At 42.5% G+C, this 19140-nt stretch overlaps 1 protein-coding gene across 4 annotated transcripts in view; it reads right to left on the bottom strand.

The window, feature by feature from the left end:
* ENTREP1 (endosomal transmembrane epsin interactor 1) overlaps nucleotides 1-16637 on the bottom strand; it is a 61216-nt gene extending 44579 nt beyond the window's left edge. For 3 of the 4 annotated variants that reach the window (XM_057548956.1, XM_057548957.1, XM_057548958.1), the window contains exons 1-2: nucleotides 16056-16637; nucleotides 5780-5836 (exon numbers count right to left, since the gene is read on the bottom strand). In XM_057548956.1, coding sequence (XP_057404939.1) covers nucleotides 5780-5836; nucleotides 16056-16469 — 471 coding nt within the window. In that variant the 5' untranslated portion in view covers nucleotides 16470-16637. The remainder of the gene's footprint in view (nucleotides 1-5779; nucleotides 5837-16055) is intronic. The other variant, XM_007182242.2, reaches the window with a different exon arrangement.
* Between the last annotated feature and the right edge of the window lie 2503 nt (nucleotides 16638-19140).

Below are 19140 nucleotides of genomic sequence, written 5' to 3'. Positions count from 1 at the left end.
TGTGCTTAGGTATTCTGCCCCCTCCTGTTCTTTTATCATCAGGAATGAAAGGGCCACCATCTGTCCCACGGCATAACCCACCTATAAGTATTTTCTGACTATCTGGTGAGACTAGTTCCTCAATCTCTTTTGACAAAGTGTCTGGACATTTCATGACCCTCCCTCTGAGGCACAATAAGATGGAAAGAACCTGGATCCCCAAATGGCTTCATGGAGCAGGACCATCTTACCAGCCTAGCCTACTTGAACTGTTAGCTGAGGGGTAATAAGATATCTGTATATCATACTGACGCCATTTTTTAGTCTCTTTGGGGAATGAGGGAGGCTTTACCCTAAATACTATAATCTTGAAGTTAGAAGAGAAACTGATGGATCATTTTCTAAAAACAGCCAATTCATCTACCTCTTCTGTTCTTAGTCTAGGGTTCAAATCAACAGGACCTGCAGTTGAGAATAAACCACATATGTGACCCAAGAACATCACCAGGGAAGAACCTTCATTCTTGGTGCTAAAGGATAAAGCTGTCTTTTTTCAGCTTGATGGTCATATTCATCCCCTCTGTTGCAAACTGACAAGAAAAATAAAAATAACTATAGCTCAAATTACCACTTCATAAGCAACCAAAACTGTAGGCAGAATGCCTGGCTGGGCTTTCACAGTGGCAATTCTTACCAAATGTACCACCAAAGGAAAACATCTTGTTACCGAGGCTGTTGCCCCACAATCAGACCCCTGCCCCTCCCTCAAATAGAAACCAATTAGTCTTAATCTAAGCTTCAGGAGGAAGCTGCAAAGAAAAAAAAAAAAGAACTGGTTAGAACCAAATAGGTCCAAGATGGCGGAAGATTTGACTTCTAGTAGATCTTGAGCCTCATTACACGTTCATTGTAATACATCAGCAGGTTATGACACACCCACCAGCACCATGACAGTTGACGATTGCCATGACAACAACTGGAAAAGCCCACACAACGACTGAAAAGGAGGGCTGCAGCAGTTCCAGGTCCAAACCACACTCTGATTCTCGAATTAACTCATGAGTGTTCTTCCCACTCTTTCTAATTCCCTCCCTCCTTTTACCTTGACCCTCCTATATATTTGGTGTCTCTCCCCCAAATTGGGTTGAGAAGTTGATTTGAGAACTAGGTTCCCTCTTCTCCATCCTTTGGCCATCAAATAAAGCTTGTGCTGTTCCAGGGTGGGAGGGAGGCTCAAGAGGGAGGGAATATGGGGATATATGTATACATATAGCTGATTCACTTTGTGATACAGCAGAATCTAACACAACATTGTAAAGCAATTATACTCTAATAAAGATGTGAAAAAAAATAAAATAAAAATAAAAACATCTTTATAGTTAAAAAAAAAGCTTGTGCTGTTCCAGTCTCAGCATCAGTTTTGTTACTGGCTGTGCAAATCCAATAGGAGAAAGAACCTTCCTGGCAGAGACAGGGGGTCTCCACCCCGGCTAGGACACCAGCCCGGGTCCAGTCCACCAATTCAGTAACTATCTTATCAAGACAATTCTGTTTTCCAACTGAGGTGCTTAAGTAAGGCAATCTTTAAGGTCATTCCCAGCACTGAGTCTGTGATTTATAAACAAGTCTAAAACATTTTATTAGAATGAAAACTGAATGATATCTAGAAAATAAAAGGACATTCTTTTAAAATGGAAAATGTTTGCTCTTGATGGAAAATACACAAGTATTCTTGATAGAATACCATACACACGCACATATACACACAGATGCAGGCACACGCACACACCCCCAACCTTAATCCCAGACACAGCCCAAAATAGCTACAAACATTCACAAAGTGTCTCCCAAAATTATTATTTTGTTCTGGACACCTGAGTATTCTATCAGTAGAAAGAAGAGGACGCAGTGAATGAAATCTTCCAACTCTGAGTTTCCATGAAAACTTGAGTTTGAAGGAACTAGGTCAAACTGACCTTCTTTGTTCAAACCAGTATAAACCTGATGTAATCACTGAAGCAAACACAAAGAGGGAGCACAAATGTAAACGCTCTCAAAAGGAAGTGTTCAAATATTCTAGACTGGTGTGCACCCAACAACTCAAAATGAGAACAGCTTGCCTCTTGAAAGCCCCTAAAGAGACCAACCAGCCCCCTCCCCAACTCCACTACCAAAATACTCTCCAACCACCCTGAAGTTAAAAGGTGGTAAATACAAAGTTCAAGAGAACAAAAACAAGTGAGAAAAATTTAAGACAAATGTAAAACAGAAACTTTGAGAACTAACCCAGGATCTGAGTTTCTTATTGGTTGCCAAATTAATGCCACCGTTCAAAAGTAAGTGTGTCCTGAGCACAGTGGTCCTGGGGAGAGACCCCTGTCCTCACAGAACTGACGGACCATCTACTGGGGGAGACAGGTGAGGCGCACTCAGGCTACTTACAGACCAAGATGAAGCCAGTATTCAGTGCTGGGGCCCGGTGAGGGGCACAGAGGAGGGGTCACTGCAATCAGGGTGCTCAAGGAAGGTCTCTCTCTTGAGATGACTGCTGAGACCCAGAAGAGAAGAAGGCAGCCAAGCAAACAGCTAGGGAAAGAAGGTCCTAGGTTTGTGAAGGACGGCCTGGCTGTGTCAGAGTCACAAGGCGCCCCTGTAGGTAGAGTGTGGGACGTGAATGGAGGTAGGGCTGTGACTCTGACCAGCCCAGCCCGGGTCTGCAAAAACACACGGGCACTTCTGGCTTCTCTAATGAACACAGCCTCCCACTCAAATCATCTGATGGCAGATTCCCTAAACTCAGAAAGGGGGATGCGTGGGGAACAACAACAACAAAAAAAGGTAAAGTATCCATTGAGGGTCACTAGATTATCCTCTGTTCAGAAAAGAAAACTAGACTCAGAGAAGCTAGGTGGCTTGCACAGAGTGACATAGCTCTTCCGTAAATGAACGAGGACTCAAACTAGGAGGGTCTGACTGGTGCGTCAGTTTCTTTCCTCTGGCTTTTTAACATAACAAAAGCATTTGGCAGAGGTTATAATGATATACTACTAAGATTCCTGTGGACTGTTTTTTCCTCTATGATATTGACTAAGGCTCAAATGACCTACTGATATACTCAGAAAGTTTTCCCTTGCACAATTCCTGCCAATTAATTTATCTTCTTTATAAACTGATGTTAATTAACATTTCAAAATGATCACTAAATGACCTTCTAAATACATAATTCATAATAGTCAAAACTTCGAAGCTCAGATGTCCAACAGGCTTATGACTGATGGTAATACAGAAATATGACAAAATGCTGGGTAGCAATTCTAAGTGATAGGCATGTGGACTCCTTGTACAGGGAAACATAATAGCTACTGATGTGAACTTAATTTCATATTAAACAGAAAAAGCAGAGCTCAACATGGTATGTACAAACTGGTTACAACTTTGTGACAAAGTACATATACTTAACAAGGATGAGAAATACATTTTTATTAAGGTCATTTCATTTAAAGTTGCTTGAGCTCACATAATAAATTTACAAGGGTACCTTTCCAAAAGAAAACAATGTTAAAGAAAGAAATGTTTTAAAAGGTGGACTTTCTTAATATCTATCTAGAACAAGCACTCATATTCTCTTCACCATTTGGAATTTTAAAAGTACAAATAGCATTAGATTAGATAGTTTTCTGATTTTAAATACCTGAGGTTCGTATTACTGAGCATTTCAATATTGACCCAATGGAGGACAGTGCAAAGATGATGTCTATAACCAAATATTAGTATAAACATTGAACACCATTAAAAATTTTTCTGCAGTGACTGTAAACCTAGAGAGCTGTTGTAAAACAAACCCCAAGCACGCATAACACATGCCATAAAACTCATCCAAAGCCTCATTTTCTTCTATCCTGCTGTCTAATATATTAAAATGCTGTATCAATCATTTACTCCTTCTGGAAATATTAACAAAGTTTCACCAAATGCAATAATTGATGGACCTGTAAAATGTTGCCTGCATCGTCTTGTGGGTCTGAAAACTCTTCAGTTCAGTTTTTCAAGATCGTCAACACAGTATTGGGCTCCATTATTCTGACTGTATCCTGAAATGTGCTTCATCTCCTTGTATTTAAGAATTTAACTAGTTTTATATTTGTTACCCATTACCTAGCAAACAGTGGTCTGAAGGACAGCCTGGCTGTGTTATGTATAAATGGAATGAATTCAGAAAATTATTTAACCCTATTTCAAAATGGATGGGAGAAAAATAAGAGATGCTATACGGAAAAATAAATTTTTAAAGCATATTTCAAATTGAATTTTCTAGATCCTCTACCTCATCCCTGTAAGCTGGCCTCTCCATTGGCATTTGTCTATTTTTTTATAGTATTCCCTGAATCAAAAGGACATAACAAATAAAAATAAAGGATGGGAATTTACTAAATGCCATCGAATTGTACACTTTAAAATGGTTAATTTTATACTATGTGAATTTTACCTGAATAACTAAAAAAAGGATAAAGTCAACAATGTATGTCTCTATTATGATGAAAATATAATATAGGTGTGATAAAGAGAGAATACAGGAAATCTAAGCAAGGAAATTCTGAGATTGCCCAACCAAAGTACTGTAACAATAAAAAATAATGTATGCATGATTTAAGCTGAGATTTGCTTTAAAAGAATGTGGAGGAAAAAAGAATGTGGAAGGGGTGGGGAATGGGTAAGGGTCTAACTGAAAAAGATTGGCTAAGGATTGATAATTGTTGAAGCTGGATGATTGGTACAGGGAGTTCATTATATCATTCCCTTCACTTTTGTGTATGTTCAAAATGCCCAGAGTAAGCCGTTTAGCATTTTTTTTTAAAGACTATTTTTTAAAATTAATTAATTAATTAATTAATTTGGCTGCTTTGGGTTATTACTTGCAGCACGCAGGCTCTTCGTTGCGCTGCACAGGCTTCTCTCTAGTTGTGGCATGCGGGCTCCAGAGTGTACAGGCTCAGTAGTTGCAGCGCACGGGCTTAGTTTCTCCACGGCATGTGGGATCTTAGTTCCCTGACCAGGGATCGAACCCACGTCCCCTGCATTGGCAGGCGGATTCTTTTTTTTTTTTTTTTTAATTTATTTATTTTTGGCTGCGTTGGGTCTTCATTGCTGCGCACAGGCTTTCTCTAGTAGCAGTGAGCAGGGGCTGCTCTTCGTTGCAGTGCGCAGGCTTCTCATTGTGGTGGCTTCTCTTGTTGCAGAGCACGGGCTCTAGGTGGGCGGGCTTCAGTAGTTGCAGCGCATGGGCTCAGTAGTTGTGGCACGTGGGCTCAGTAGTTGTGGCTTGCGGGCGCTAGAGATTAGACTCAGTAGTGGCGCATGGTCTTAGTTGCTCCACGGCATGTGGGACCTTCCCGGACAAGGGTTCAAACCCGTGTCCCCTGCACTGGCAGGCGGATTCTTAACCACTGCGCCACCAGGGAAGTCCTGGAAGGTAGATTCTTAACCACTGGACCACCAGGGAAGTCCCAGCCATTTAGTTTTGTTTTGCTTTGCTTTTGTTATATCTTTACAATAGATCTAATCCTGGAACTTGAAACACATGTATAGAATTGGGTATATAAGAAGCTTAAAGTGCAACAGAAAAGCAGCAAAATTATCATCTTACTTTACTGTCATGAGAACATCTGGCTTCTAATATTGTCCATTGTTAACTTCTTTTTTTAATGAACAAGGAAGCTTTAGCATTTCCTCAATTTATTTCAACAGACTTCATAAACAGCACATTTTACAAAGGGTAAAAATTTATAAGATCAGTACATACCAGGAGTATCATAGGCCGTTTCCAAGTTGTTAATCCTATGATTCCAGAGAGTATCACCTACAAGGATAAACAGGATCATAAATCTAGAAAAGGGACCAATTCCAATAAACTAATCCCCAGTCTCTGAAGTATATATATTTTTTAAATACTGAAATTTCAAAGGCTTCTAACTCAAACATTTAATATTCCTGTTGATTATATGAGCCCTGGTATACAGTTTTAGACTATCTTTCTTGTCCAAGTTCCTGAAACTTTTTCACTGACTGCGTATGTTTTTTCTTAAGGTCAGTTAAGAACATACAAACAGAAACTAGCCTATCCTCTGAGTTAAGGAATCAGTATTCCCTATCCAGGTTTCCTGCCCCCAGTAGCACCTAATCTGTCACCAGAGTCAGCCTCATAAAAAGAATGTCTGGCTGCAACCCTCCCTTAATTTGTGGGTACCCATCCTTCACGGGACAAGTCAATTCCTCAAAATGGTAAACAAGGCCTTCCAGGATCTTCCCCTGCCTACTTCTCAAGCCTGGTTTCCATGTACTCCTGACCCACCCTCCTTCCAGGCATACTTGTCCTTCCTCAGACTGGCCAGGCTCTAGACATTCCAGGACTTTGTGCTTCTCTTTGTCACAGAGTCCTCTCTTCCCAACTCCCCTCCTAGCTGCCTGAGAACTCCTATGCATTTTGCAAGGCCCCAACACACAGTCATCACCTCTGATAAGCCTTATTAATCTTAACACCCCACACTCCTGTAAGCCCTCTACATATAACTTTTTCCCCAAAAAAAACTCATTGCATTTTTGTCTTGCCCACTGACTGTGAATGCCTGTCCTGTCTCTCTGAATCCCCAGCTCCTAGCAAAGTGCTTGTCACATGATTGGCAATTAGTAAATGTTCCTGAACTTTTATTCCTCAAAGGGGGAGGGACTACAGTGAGAAGTATCTCATGTTGCAAAATGACACGTCAATAAACAATAACCTAAAATCCTCAGTAAAGAAGAACCAGCATTTTGCCAAAACGTAATCTGGAAGACAACATCAGCCTTTTGAACAACACAGTTCACTAAGCAGTTAGGAAAGGATAAGCAAAGTAATTATTCAGCCCAGGGTCACTCTGATGACCTTTGTGTACATAATAAAGTGCATCTGCTGAAAGCAGTTATGAGGATTTTCTTTCAAGTGCACTTTTCACCAAAATCACTCAAATGCACCATTTCACAATAACTATTTATTTAACTACAAATCAGTAAGGATTACAGTGTTACTTGAAACCCAAAGCTCACAGGCCTACCTGCGATACTCTCCATTCTCCATTTATTGACTGAGGGTAATCATTTCACAACAAACCAGTAGAGGACAAGTCTACCCATTTATATCAAGGACCAAAAAACATACATGGGCAGACAGGAGACAATTTCTTTGTATCACGTCTATGTTTAAACATACTATCAGCTGCCTGCTCACTGGGCACTATATCCTTTCATCATCTTAAATTCAATAGGATATTTCCTTCCTCTAAACGATTTCTTCCTGGAAACACACTTGGTGGGGCTTGTCTAGAGGGTATGGGTGACGTCTACTTACTTGGCTTTGGATTATACACACACATGCACAGGGGTATGATTTTTACAAAAAAAAAAAAAAACGAATCATAAAAGATACTCTTCCTCCTCTTCTTTTTCTCTCTCAACAAATACTTCACTGGAAATCACTTCATGTTTACTGGACTAGCTCTCATTCATTTCCATTTAATGGTTACATAATATTCCTTTGTACAACCACTACCTAATGTATTCAATCATTTCCATATTCATGGGTATTCACTCTTCTTCCAGTTTTTTGCCCCCAAACAATGTTGCAGTAAACATCATGGCCATATATCCTTACAAACAAGTGCTTTTTATTTCTGCTGAATGAAGTCCCAGGAGTAGCATTGCTAAGTTGAAAGGGGCATGTGTATAATAAGTACATAAATAAATAAAATGTTTTTAATAGATCATGACAGATACAATTATCATTTCAAATGAAGGGTCTCTGGGACAAAGGAACTAAGCTTTCTTTCTTTCTTTTTAAACTCAAGAATTTTATTTTTTTTTTATTTATTATTTTTTATTTATTTATTTATCTTTGGTTGCGCCGGGTCTTAGTTGCGGCATGCAGGATCTTCATTGCCACATGCGGGATCTTTAGTTGCAGCATGAGGAATCTTTAGTTCTGGAATGCATTATCTTTAGTTGTGGCATGCGGAATCTTTAGTTGTGGCATGCGGGATCTAGTTCCCTGAGCAGGGATCAAAGCAGGGCCCTCTGCATTGGGAGCACAGAGTCCTTTTTTTCTTTAAAGATTTTTTTGATGTGGAACATTTTTAAAGTCTTTATTGAATTTGTTACCATATTGCTTCTGCTTTATGTTTTGGTTTTTTGGCCCCGAGGCATGTGGGATCTTAGCTCCCTGACCAGGGATCGAACCTGCACCCCCTGCATTGGAAGGAGAAGTCTTACCCACTGGACCACCAGAGAAGTCCCCTAAGCTAGATAGTTTTCTTCCTCCCTCCCTCCCTCCCTCCCTCTCTTCCTCCCTTCCTTCCTGCCTCCCTCCTTCCCTCCCTCCCTCCCTCCCTTTCTTTTTAGAGAGGACTTTGCATATATGAGCAAACTAAATTTAAAACATAATTGTTGGGACTTCCCTGGTGGCGCAGTGGTTAAGAATCCGCCTGCCAAAGCAGGAGACAAGGGTTCGAGCCCTGGTTCGGGAAGATCCCACATGCTGCGGAGCAACTAAGCCCATGCGCCACAACTACTGAGCCTGCGCTCTAGAGCCCGTGAGCCACAACTACTGAAGCCCGCGTGCCTAGAGCCCATGCTCCACAACAAGAGAACACTGCAATGAGAAGTCCACACACCACAACGAAGAGTAGCCCCTGCTCGCCGCAACTAGAGAAAGCCCGCGCACAGCAATGAAGACCCAACGTAGCCAAATAAATTAATTAAAAAAAAATTGTTAAAAATGTACAAAATGTATTTGACATATAAGAAATATCAACAGGGGCTTCCCTGGTGGCGCACTGGTTAAGAATCCGCCTGCCAATGCAGGGGACACGGGTTCGATCCCTGGTCCAGGAAGATCCCACATGCCGCAGAGCAACTAAGCCCGTGCACCACAACTACTAAGCCTGCGCTCTAGAGCCCGTGAGCCACAACTACTGAGCCCGTGTGCCACAGCTACTGAAGCCCACGTGCCTAGAGCCCATGCTCCGCAACAAGAGAAGCCACCGCAATGCATAGCCCACGCACCGCAAAGAAGAGTAGCCTCTGCTCGCTGCAACTAGAGAAAGCCTGCGCACAGCAACGAAGACCCAACACAGCCAAAAATAAATAAATAAAAAATAAGATTAAAAAAAAAAAAAAAAAAAGAAATATCAACAATCTCAAAATATACATGACAAATAAACTTAAGACCTCAGTAGGAAGAAATATAAAGCTTATTGAGCAATATTAAATAAAGACCCAAATAAATCAAGGCATATACCACATTCATGGGTTGGAAGACAAAATACTTAAAGATATCATTTCCATTTGAATTGTTTTGTAGACTCAGCACACACAAATGTTAAATTTCAACAGGATTTTTGTAAACCACCCTTCTTTATAGGGATGCTTCAAGAAACTACATTCTAGTTGTAGGTGGGAGTTGTAGTTACATCCACCTCAGTCCTGAACCCTGCAACAAAGGCACACACCAACTTCTACTCAATTTCTCCCATTCTTCAAGATTAAGTAAGCCCAACACACTTGGGGAACCCCGTGAGTGGTGAGATAGAGAAGGGGAAGCAGAGGAAGTAGGAAGCCTCTGGAATGTGCAATAAAAGTGCTGCAGCTGGGGATGAATCCTTTAAGAGCTCAAGACTGAAGGGAACGGAGGTTCACATTTCGGGGACGGGTGTGCAATTCATGACTGGGGAGAGAGGATGGGGAAGTGAAAGAGGAAGAGGCAGAGTATTCAATGCCTCCGCTTCCATCAGTGGCAGCAGCAGCTGGAGCTCCATCAGAAGGGACTCAAGATCCCTTAACACTGGCCTTCCATTACCCCATAATGCTATTACTTGCTCAATTGTGTTCTACACTCACTTGCAATCTCATGAGGGCTCGGATCTCTGAATATTCACTCAAGTACCACTAAAGGCTCCTAGAGGCACTCAATTAGTTATGGCAAGAGTCAACGAACAACTGAATGGACGATGAATAAATGAATGAATGAAGGTCAAAAACAGGAGATGAACTTGCTCAAAGATGACTATGTAAGCCTAAACATATTTTTCACTCCTGTGCTTCTTAAAAGAGTACATCAACAGCAAAAAGCAACTCCATCAGCATTCTTTCCACCCAGTGCAAGATGCAACTTGCTCGGAATAAACAGGTGAGAACCTATTTTCTAACACCAAATTATCTCTATATCACTATAATGAGGTTTATTACAATTTTGGTTTCACTCACTTGTGACCCATTCTTTGTAGCTTATGGGGAAGAGCAGAGGAGGCCTTTCTTTTTTTCTGATATTGCAAAGAAGGATTCTAAGATACTCCAGGCAAGAATCACTGTTACCCACCATATGTGGTGAATGTGCCTTAACTTTCCAGCTTAAAAATCAAATCATTAAAGTCAAAAGCATATAATTCTACTACCTTATTTTTCTGTGTTAATCCATTAACACATCTTAGGGCAAAAATGTTCTGAATTGTTTGTCAAAAGTTGCCGTATCTAAACATAGAGTTAAAAAGAGCCACGTTATAGGTGTCCCATATTTACAATATTCACACTTCTTAATAACCTATCTTGCCCTATAGCTTTTACACTGGATATATTTTTTAAATGTATGTGTGCATGTATCATTCTGTATCTGCCCAGGGTAACTCAGTAAAAGATCTGACAAAGTGGACAACTGGGTATTTCTCATGTATGCTTGTTGGTTACCACAATGTCCCACCAAAAAACAAAAACAAACAAACAAACAAACAAAACTAGCCTGTTCACCTTACCTTACTTAAATATTGCCTGGATGTTTAAAAAACATTGATAGAAGTTCTAGTATGTGCCAGGCCTGGGGCTAGGGCTCAGCAACGAAGCATTTTCCTAAATGTTCTCTAATTACACTCTTACAAAATCAATTCTGAGGCAAGAGTCATCCCACCCATTTTACAGATGAGTAACTGAGGTTGAGAGGCTCAATGACTTGCTCAAGAACTTATCATCATGGATGGACCTAGAGACTGTCATACAGAGTGAAGTAAGTCAGAAAGAGAAAAACAAATATCATATATTAACACATATATGTGGAATCTGAAGAAATTGGTATAGATGATCTTATTTACAAAGCAGAAATAGAGACACAGACGTAGAGAAGAACAAACATATGGATACCAAGGGGGAAAGGGGGTGGGGTGGGAGGAATTGGGAGATTGGGATTGACATATATACACTATTGATACTATGTATAAAATAGATAACTAATGAGAACATACTGTATAGCACAGGGAACTCTACTCAATGCTCTGTGGGGACCTAAATGAGAAAGAAGTCCAAAAAGGAGGGGATATATGTATACGTATAGCTGATTCACTTTGCTGTACAGTATAAACTAACACAATATTGTAAAGCAATTATACTCCAATAAAAAAAAGAACTTATCATGTGACTCTGCTGTTGTGTAAAATAAAGGACCAAAGAAAATTAAATTCCTCTCAAAAGTTATACTTAAAAATACTCCTTCAATATTAAAGTAGTATTTGATGATTATGATAGAAAAAAATGTATTTACTGTTGTTTAACTGGTAGAGACTTTAGAATTTTTGTGTTAGTTTCTGCTCTGGACCATTCATTCTTTTTTTTACATTCTGTCATTGTAAATTTTTTTTAATAGGTTTACCTTAAGGTTCACCAATGTCTGTCTCTTTATAAGGAACTGGAATCTTGCCAAAGAATCACAGACTCAAGGGAGGGGGAACCATGAGTTCAGGTCAGTGACTTCAACAGAGAGACATGAATGTATGTAGATGATAAAGGCTATTAGGGCCCCCAGAGAAGAGCAAAAAACAATAACTAATTCTCTACCACTTGCCTGAAATATCTCCCAAGGATAATATACGTCATCAGAGTCAGGAATTTTCTTTTTTGAGGGAGACACGAACCAATGCAACTCTCTCTACTCTTTAATTAATCTAAAACAGTGTGGTAGGCTGGTCTCCCGTAGTCCCAGTAGAATCTAACTAAGCCTCCAAATCAGGAGCCAGGATAGCGTGGCTTGAACACGGACATGGAGATCCTCCCTCTGCCCTCACCTGAGTCAAACTTCAGCATGTTTTTAAAGTGTCTACTCCCTTAGTTTCATGAACTTTGGGAATAATAATAGATTGAGTCATTAACCAAGGACACCAGCAAGAAAATAAATGATCACAGAGTGCTCAAAAACAATGAGCACATTAAAAACACTCCCTTCAAGTTGTTGAAAGTAAGTATGTAAAGTATGGGAAAAGAGTCTTTATAGGACTTGTTAATTCTCAAACATATATTACAATAGATAAAGTACACCTTCAAGGTTCAGACAAGTGAAGGAAGACTCCAAATCTCGGGCTCAAGGTGAGAATAACACTTACAGCGGTATATATGGAAAAATATTCTTGAACTATAGTGTGTTTAACAAAATAGTCCTTTCAAATGAATATATTTGTCCCTTAATGAGCAAAATTTTTACTTCAGCCAAAAGATTTGCTGACTTCGTTGATACAGCAGACTCAGGCATATAATGGTCATTCAAAGCTTGAAATATGAGGATATCCTTCTACTGTGTTCCTACGTGGGTTTGAAGTAACCTTAGACTTAAGCTGGCACTGCCACTCAACTACCTACTTTCATATGCCAGTCAAACTTCTGAGCGATAAATAAAACATGGTACAGCAACACAATGGGATCTTATTTGGTCATAAACAGGAATGAAGTAGTGATACATGTCACAACATGGATGTACCTTGAAAATGTTATGCCAAGTGAAAGAAGCCAGTCACAAAGGACCATTTGTTGTATGGTCCCATTTACATGAAATGGCCAGAATAACAAATCCATAGAGACAGAAAGTAAATTGATCAACGGTTGCTTAGGGATAACGGAGTAAGGAAGAAATGGGGTATGACTGTTAATGGGTACAGGGTTTCTTCTGGGGGGTGATGAAAATTTTCTAAAATTGATTGTGGAGATGGTTGCAAAACTGTGAATTTAATAAAAATCATTGAACTGCACACTTTAAATGGGTGATATAAGTAGATTTAAATGGAATGTGAATTATATCTCAATAAAGTTGTCATAAAAAATTCTGCAGTCCTCAAGTCATAATTTTTAAGCTTTTCTCATAAAAACTTTAGTTTAGCTGTCTTTAAATTAGTTACAACGTGCTATCAAGCCCCTTCCTTTTAACTATTAAGCCCCTTTCTTTTAGAAATACATTCTGAAATATTTAATGCTGAAACTACAATACTGGAGATTTGCCTTAAAATAATCCAGTGGGTGTTACCAAGGGGGAGTGGGTGTGAGTATACAGTGACCATGTAAATGTTAATAACTATTGAAGCTGGATGACGGGTCAATGGGGGTTCTTTCTATATTTGTTGAGATTTAAAATTTTCAGAATAAAATTTTAAAGGTAGAGTGGGGTTCTTAAGACTTCCTGGTCACTTCTCTGCTGTCTCTCTAGTCCACTTATATTTTCTTTTTAAAAACATACATGTATTGAAATATTTACAGGTGTAATGATGTGATGTCTGAGATTTGTTTCAAAATAACGTGGGAAGTGAATCTGACAAATGAACTAGAGGGCATGCTGAAGCTAATTTCTACCCTGCTTAGAACACCCATCCTTCTGGAGTTATCAGAACACATAGAGGGAATTCCCTGGTGGTGCAGTGGTTAGGACTCGGCGCTTTCACTGCCGAGAGCCCGGGGAACTAAGATCCCACAAGCTGCCCGGTGCAGCCAAAAAAAAAGAACACACAGAGCTGGCAGCAGAGCCAGAAAGAGGTACAGGAGATAAAACAACGGTTAGAGCTGGGTGAGGGGTATATGAAGATTCATTGTACAGTGTTTGAATAAATTTAAAATTTTCCATAAAGCAGAGTTTAAAAAAAACCATCTCTCTCACACACATAAATTCAAAAGGTATGCTACTGCTGAGACTTTTTTCCTGCAACACCAGGAGAGTCATGGGGCTTAATGCCATTCTCAAATCCTATTCAGTTGTTCTGGACATGTACTATCTGTTGGTTCTGTTGTCACTTTGCAAATTCTGAGGACAACCTCAGAAACAGGCCACAACAAATAAGAATAACAAACAGTTGCAAGTTTGCGTATAGAGTTGGGGGCACAGTGTGGGAAAAGGACCCTGTGGAAGAGACTTAGTTCCAAGTCACTCATTCTTTCCCTGCTCTGGTTTGCTGGGTCCCGGAGACAAGGATGTGTCCAGACAGCAGGCCCAAGCTAGCAGCCTTTATCTTCTGGCTGATTCCTCTTTTTTTTTTTTTTAATAGTTCATCAAATCTAACTATGGCTTGACTGACATCTAAAGTGTATTTACCTCTGAAATAATTCACAATAGTACACTGATGTAGGGGTTTAATTTTAGGAGGGAAAAAAATAGTTTTCAATAATCCTAAACTAGCTATCTTTGAGAAGACAAGAGATTATGATTTTACAAAGAGCAAATCCCTAAAAATGTATGCAAGAGTCACTTCTGGCCCATGGTATTTAGAGAAATAAAATGCAGCCACCATTTGGCTGAATTTAGTCTGACAAGTGGACTAAGGAGCATAACGGATCTAATCCCTACCCTGTTGGGAATACTCTTTTTTCTGAAGTTTTAAAGGACTCCCAGAGGCCAGTGGGAGAGCCCAAGGATAGGGCCAGGAGGGTGGGATTCCTTTTACACGATGCACAGATTGTGAATTCCACCCACCACAGTAAGATCATCCAGCATCAAAGTATTTCAAAAAGAAGAACAAACTGGCATCAGTTTAAGTATAAAATGTCAGGCCAGGCTCTAGGTACCTAATGGTCTTACAGTTCTTATTCAAACAATTACTTTGGGTTCAATTAGTTCTCCCTATATTCTTAAAATTTGGTCTTGAATCTGGGTTTGTGTGGACCTGCAAGGACAATTTTCAGCCATTCAAAACATACATTCATTACAGATCTTAGTAAAAACTATAGGCATTGCCAGGCTTTTAGATTTCGTTTAGAGAAAGGCCGTTTACTTTAAATATTCATCTTCCACAATCATTCCGCGAAAACCTATTTCCAGGTCTCTCAATCCTCAGCAAACCTCAAGACGCAGGATGTCTTGGAAGCTGTGACATCATTAGGAGGCAGGGATGAGTAGCCACCAGTTTCCATAAACGCTCGAGGGCAGCAGCCTTTTGCCCCAAAACAGCCTTCCCTGTCGGAGGCGGCAGGGCCGGCAGGGCCTGTTGTACCGGAGCGGGGCAGACATCTCCGGCTAGCTGGGACTTCGGCAAGCTCATCCACGATGGGTTCGAGTTCTGGAGAATTAAATTCTGCCTATCAGTCTGCGTGGCGCCAGGAACCTAGTGCGGGCTTAGGGCCCTCCTTTAATGACCAAGTACGTGGGTGCGTCCACACACCCTGTTATTACCTCCTGAACTCGCCCCCAGATACAGTGGAGCTACCCTACACCAGACACTTAACATTTACTTGTGCCTTAGTGCGGAATAAAAACAAGGGACGGGCGCCAACCTGTCACTTCATCCATCCCACAAATACTCCTACTATGTGCCAGGCACTGTTGATACATCAGTGAACAAAACAGATCAAGATCCTTGCCCTCCCCGTGCGGACGTTGCCAGCGAAGTAAATACTCAATAGCTGAAAGAAGTTGACTCATTTTCTTCCCGCTTTTTTGTCACCCACCCCCATACTTCCATCTCCCAAAGAGCCGGAAATCGGGTTTATTCTATTAGTTTGACAAGAACAACAAAACCCTTTACCCTACAAGGAATAGACACTGTCCAGGTGCAACCCATTCACCCCCGAATTCCTCTCTCTCTTTACCCCTTTTTTCCCCCCGCCTCAACGCCTCCAAAAACTTCAACTGGCCTGAGGGGCTGTACTCCCGAAAGGCAGCCCTGGAGCGATCAATCACGGGGCAGTGGAGGCGACCGGCCTGAGCCCCCTGCTCCCCGGGTGGGCCCTGCCGAGGCGAGCGGGGCACGCGCGGCACTCACCGAGGAGCCGGCCCAGAACGGGCACGAGTTCTTCACCTGCGGGGAGCTGCTCAGCGACAGCGCCCCGAAGCTGAGTGCCACCATGCAGCAGCCCAGGATCAGCTGCAGCAGACCGAGCGACAGCAGCGGGCGAGCGGGCAGCAGCGCCGAGCCCGGGGCCGCGGCGGCGGCGGCGGCGGCCCGGCGGTAGGAGAGCGCGGGCGGCGGGGCCAGCACCCCGGCGGCGGCGGCGGTGGCCGCGCAGCGAGGCCGCGCCGGGGGCTGCAGCGCGGCCCGGGACCAGCGCGGCCGTAGCGGGGGCAGCGGCGGCTCCTGGGCGGCGGCGGCCGCGGCGCCCGGGCCCCCGGCCTGCGGCCCGCCCGAGAGCCCAGCCACAGGGCAGCAGGAGCCCGGGAGCACCACGGGCAGGGACATGGACGGGCGGGGAAGGAGCGGCCGGTGGCGGCGGGAAGAGGACGCGGAGCGGAGCCGCGGGCGCCGCGCACTGGGCGAGCGGGCGGGCTCCGAGGCCCAGGGGGAGGGAAGGAAATGCGCACGGCCCAACCACTTGCTGCTGCTGCTGCCGCTGCCGCTGCCGCCGCCGCCGCCGCCGCCGCCGCCGCCGCCGCCGCCGCCGCCGCCGCCGCCGCCCCGACTCCCGCCGGCCGCACCCACCTGCCAGCCGGCGGGTCCGCCTCCGGCCGACCGGGCGCGCCCCACTCCCACCCGGGCACACCCACGCGCGCCCTTCGCTCACGCCGCGCAGCGCCGCCACCCTTTGGGGTCCGGCCGAACCCGCGCTCGCTCCCGGGTCTCCAGGAAAGGTGCCCTGCCCCAATATTTAAAATTGGTCCCTCGGGCTAGGAGGGAACGGCGGTCTGGGCGCGGAGGTACAGGCAGCCGATGGTCTGAGACTGTTCCCACCCGCCAAGCTGGGGCGGGACAGGAGCGCCGCCGAAGCGCTGTGGACCCTCGGCCCCTTCAGGTCCAGCCCAGAGAGCGACTCTGGCAACCTTTAACACGATGGGAGCCTGGCTTTAAACTTTTTCCCCCGGGGAGGGAGGATGGCAGGAAGAGGAGCTGTGGGTGACTTGGTGGGAAAAGTCTAAGGCTCAGGGCTTCGGGGAAGGACAACGCAGAGCGAAGTGACCGTTCGCGTGGGGCTTCCGGGCTCTGACATTGTGCTGCGGCCCCTCCGCCTGGAAGTTGGGGCGTGGCGGGGCGTGGGAGTGCTTTCCCGGCACCAGAGTAGGAGCGAGCAGGAGCCCAAGGTTACCTTGGAAGTATCCCGCCTCCAGAAAGAAAGAAGCGGGGGCGGCCCGGAGCGCGTGGCAAGGGTTACACTCTGTGGCCGACTTATCTTGACTCATGAGCTGTATTAGGCATCACCTGGTAGAACGTAGAATCCCAAACTTCCAAAGAAACAGCCTAATAAAATCCTAATCTGTTTTTGGTAATTTATAAGATATATTTAGAGCTTAAAAAACTGACTCGCCTTTGTAAAATGATTTTTCCTAATAGTCTACCCTTCCCTCGGAAGAATTCTTATGTGTTGAAAGTGTTCGTATACATAAAATCATAATAGATTTTTTTTCCAGGTTAAGAACCAGAGCAGTGTCGCTTTGCAGTAAGACAGCCTCTGTATTAGGCTTCTCATTTTATCAGTAAGGTGAGGGTATTTTATATCCTCCTGTCCAATAAACCAAAGGAAATGTGTATCCGTTTTTATGCTCTGCTTGCAAAGGCTATATTTATTTTGGTCATTACTTACTTCAACCCACAGTGTGATGCATTGCCAATGTGCATGTGTGTTTACATGTACACTTTTTGAATAATTAAAGCACCTGTGACAGGGAGATCAGTTCGGTGCTTTGTGACCACCTAGAGGGGTGAGATAGGGAGGGTGGGAGGGAGATGCAAGAGGGAGGGGATATGGGGATATATGTATACATATAGCTGATTCACTTTGTTATACAGCAGAAACCAACACAGCATTGTAAAGCAATTATACTCCAATAAAAATGTTTAAAAATAAAATAAAATAAATAAAGCACCTGTGATTAATAGTCCCAAGGACTTCTTTTACAAACTCCTCTTGAAAGTAAACTTAAAATCCTGGAGAAAAAAAAAGACCTGTCTTTTAAAATAAACATTTAAAGTATGTTGTTTCATGCACTTTAAAACATTTTACAGTACATATTCTTAAATTGCAGGTGATGTTAAACTGAAAGCTTCTTGTGTGCTAGTTTGTACATTTTATTTTATGCACAAGCTTAAAGGTATTTAATTTTTAAGATTCTACTATATTGTGAAATATAAAAAAGTCTGATTGAGTCTTGAGAAATTCTGTCAGCTTAACAAATCAATTCCTCTGGTCAGTCCCTGACACCTGAAATGTACTGTCAAAAATGTATTCTCTGGGTCTGGGTAGGTTGGTGCTAGAAGTCAGATATCCTCTTTTCCTTTGGATGGTTAATGGCTGGAAAGGGAGAGCTCCAGGGGAGCTGATAACCATCTGGTTCTTGCTGCAGGTGCCAGTTACATGAGTGAGACTCATTTTGAGAAAATTTATGGAGCTACATTTTGTGCAGTTCTCTGCATTTTATATTTAAACACTTTAAAGTATTTCTAAGTCCTTTATTCTTAAATTTTTTGTCTATTTCCCTATACAGAAACGATGATAGCCAAGGGTAATTAAAATCCATAGATAGTTTTATCCAATAGCTTTACTTATTTTTTCAGGCCACTAAACGTTTTTCAAAGCTGCTAATTAAGAGTTGTTATGCAGTAATTTTATTTTATGTTGTTCTTATTGGCCACATTTATAGCTGTGAAGATTCTTTTTCATAAACACAAATCCATAAAAAATTGCCCCAACCTTTAAGATTATACCAAATAGCACTCTTGAGTATTTGAGCTTTGGCTTTTATAACCCAAGCTTGACTCTTTGCATCCGCCAAGCAGTTGCTTACAATAAGTCCTTACTTATACATGATCAAGCTGAGTTGTATGTAACTAAATTCTTATATGATGATTCAGAGCCATTGATTTCAGGTTGGCTTTAAAAAATTAAGTGAGGATTTTAGAAAACAGTCTGGCAGTTCCT

Source organism: Balaenoptera acutorostrata, chromosome 6 (genome assembly GCF_949987535.1).
Source record: "Balaenoptera acutorostrata chromosome 6, mBalAcu1.1, whole genome shotgun sequence".
Taxonomy (NCBI): Eukaryota; Metazoa; Chordata; class Mammalia; order Artiodactyla; family Balaenopteridae; genus Balaenoptera; species Balaenoptera acutorostrata.
This window is presented reverse-complemented; position numbering and strand designations above follow the sequence as displayed.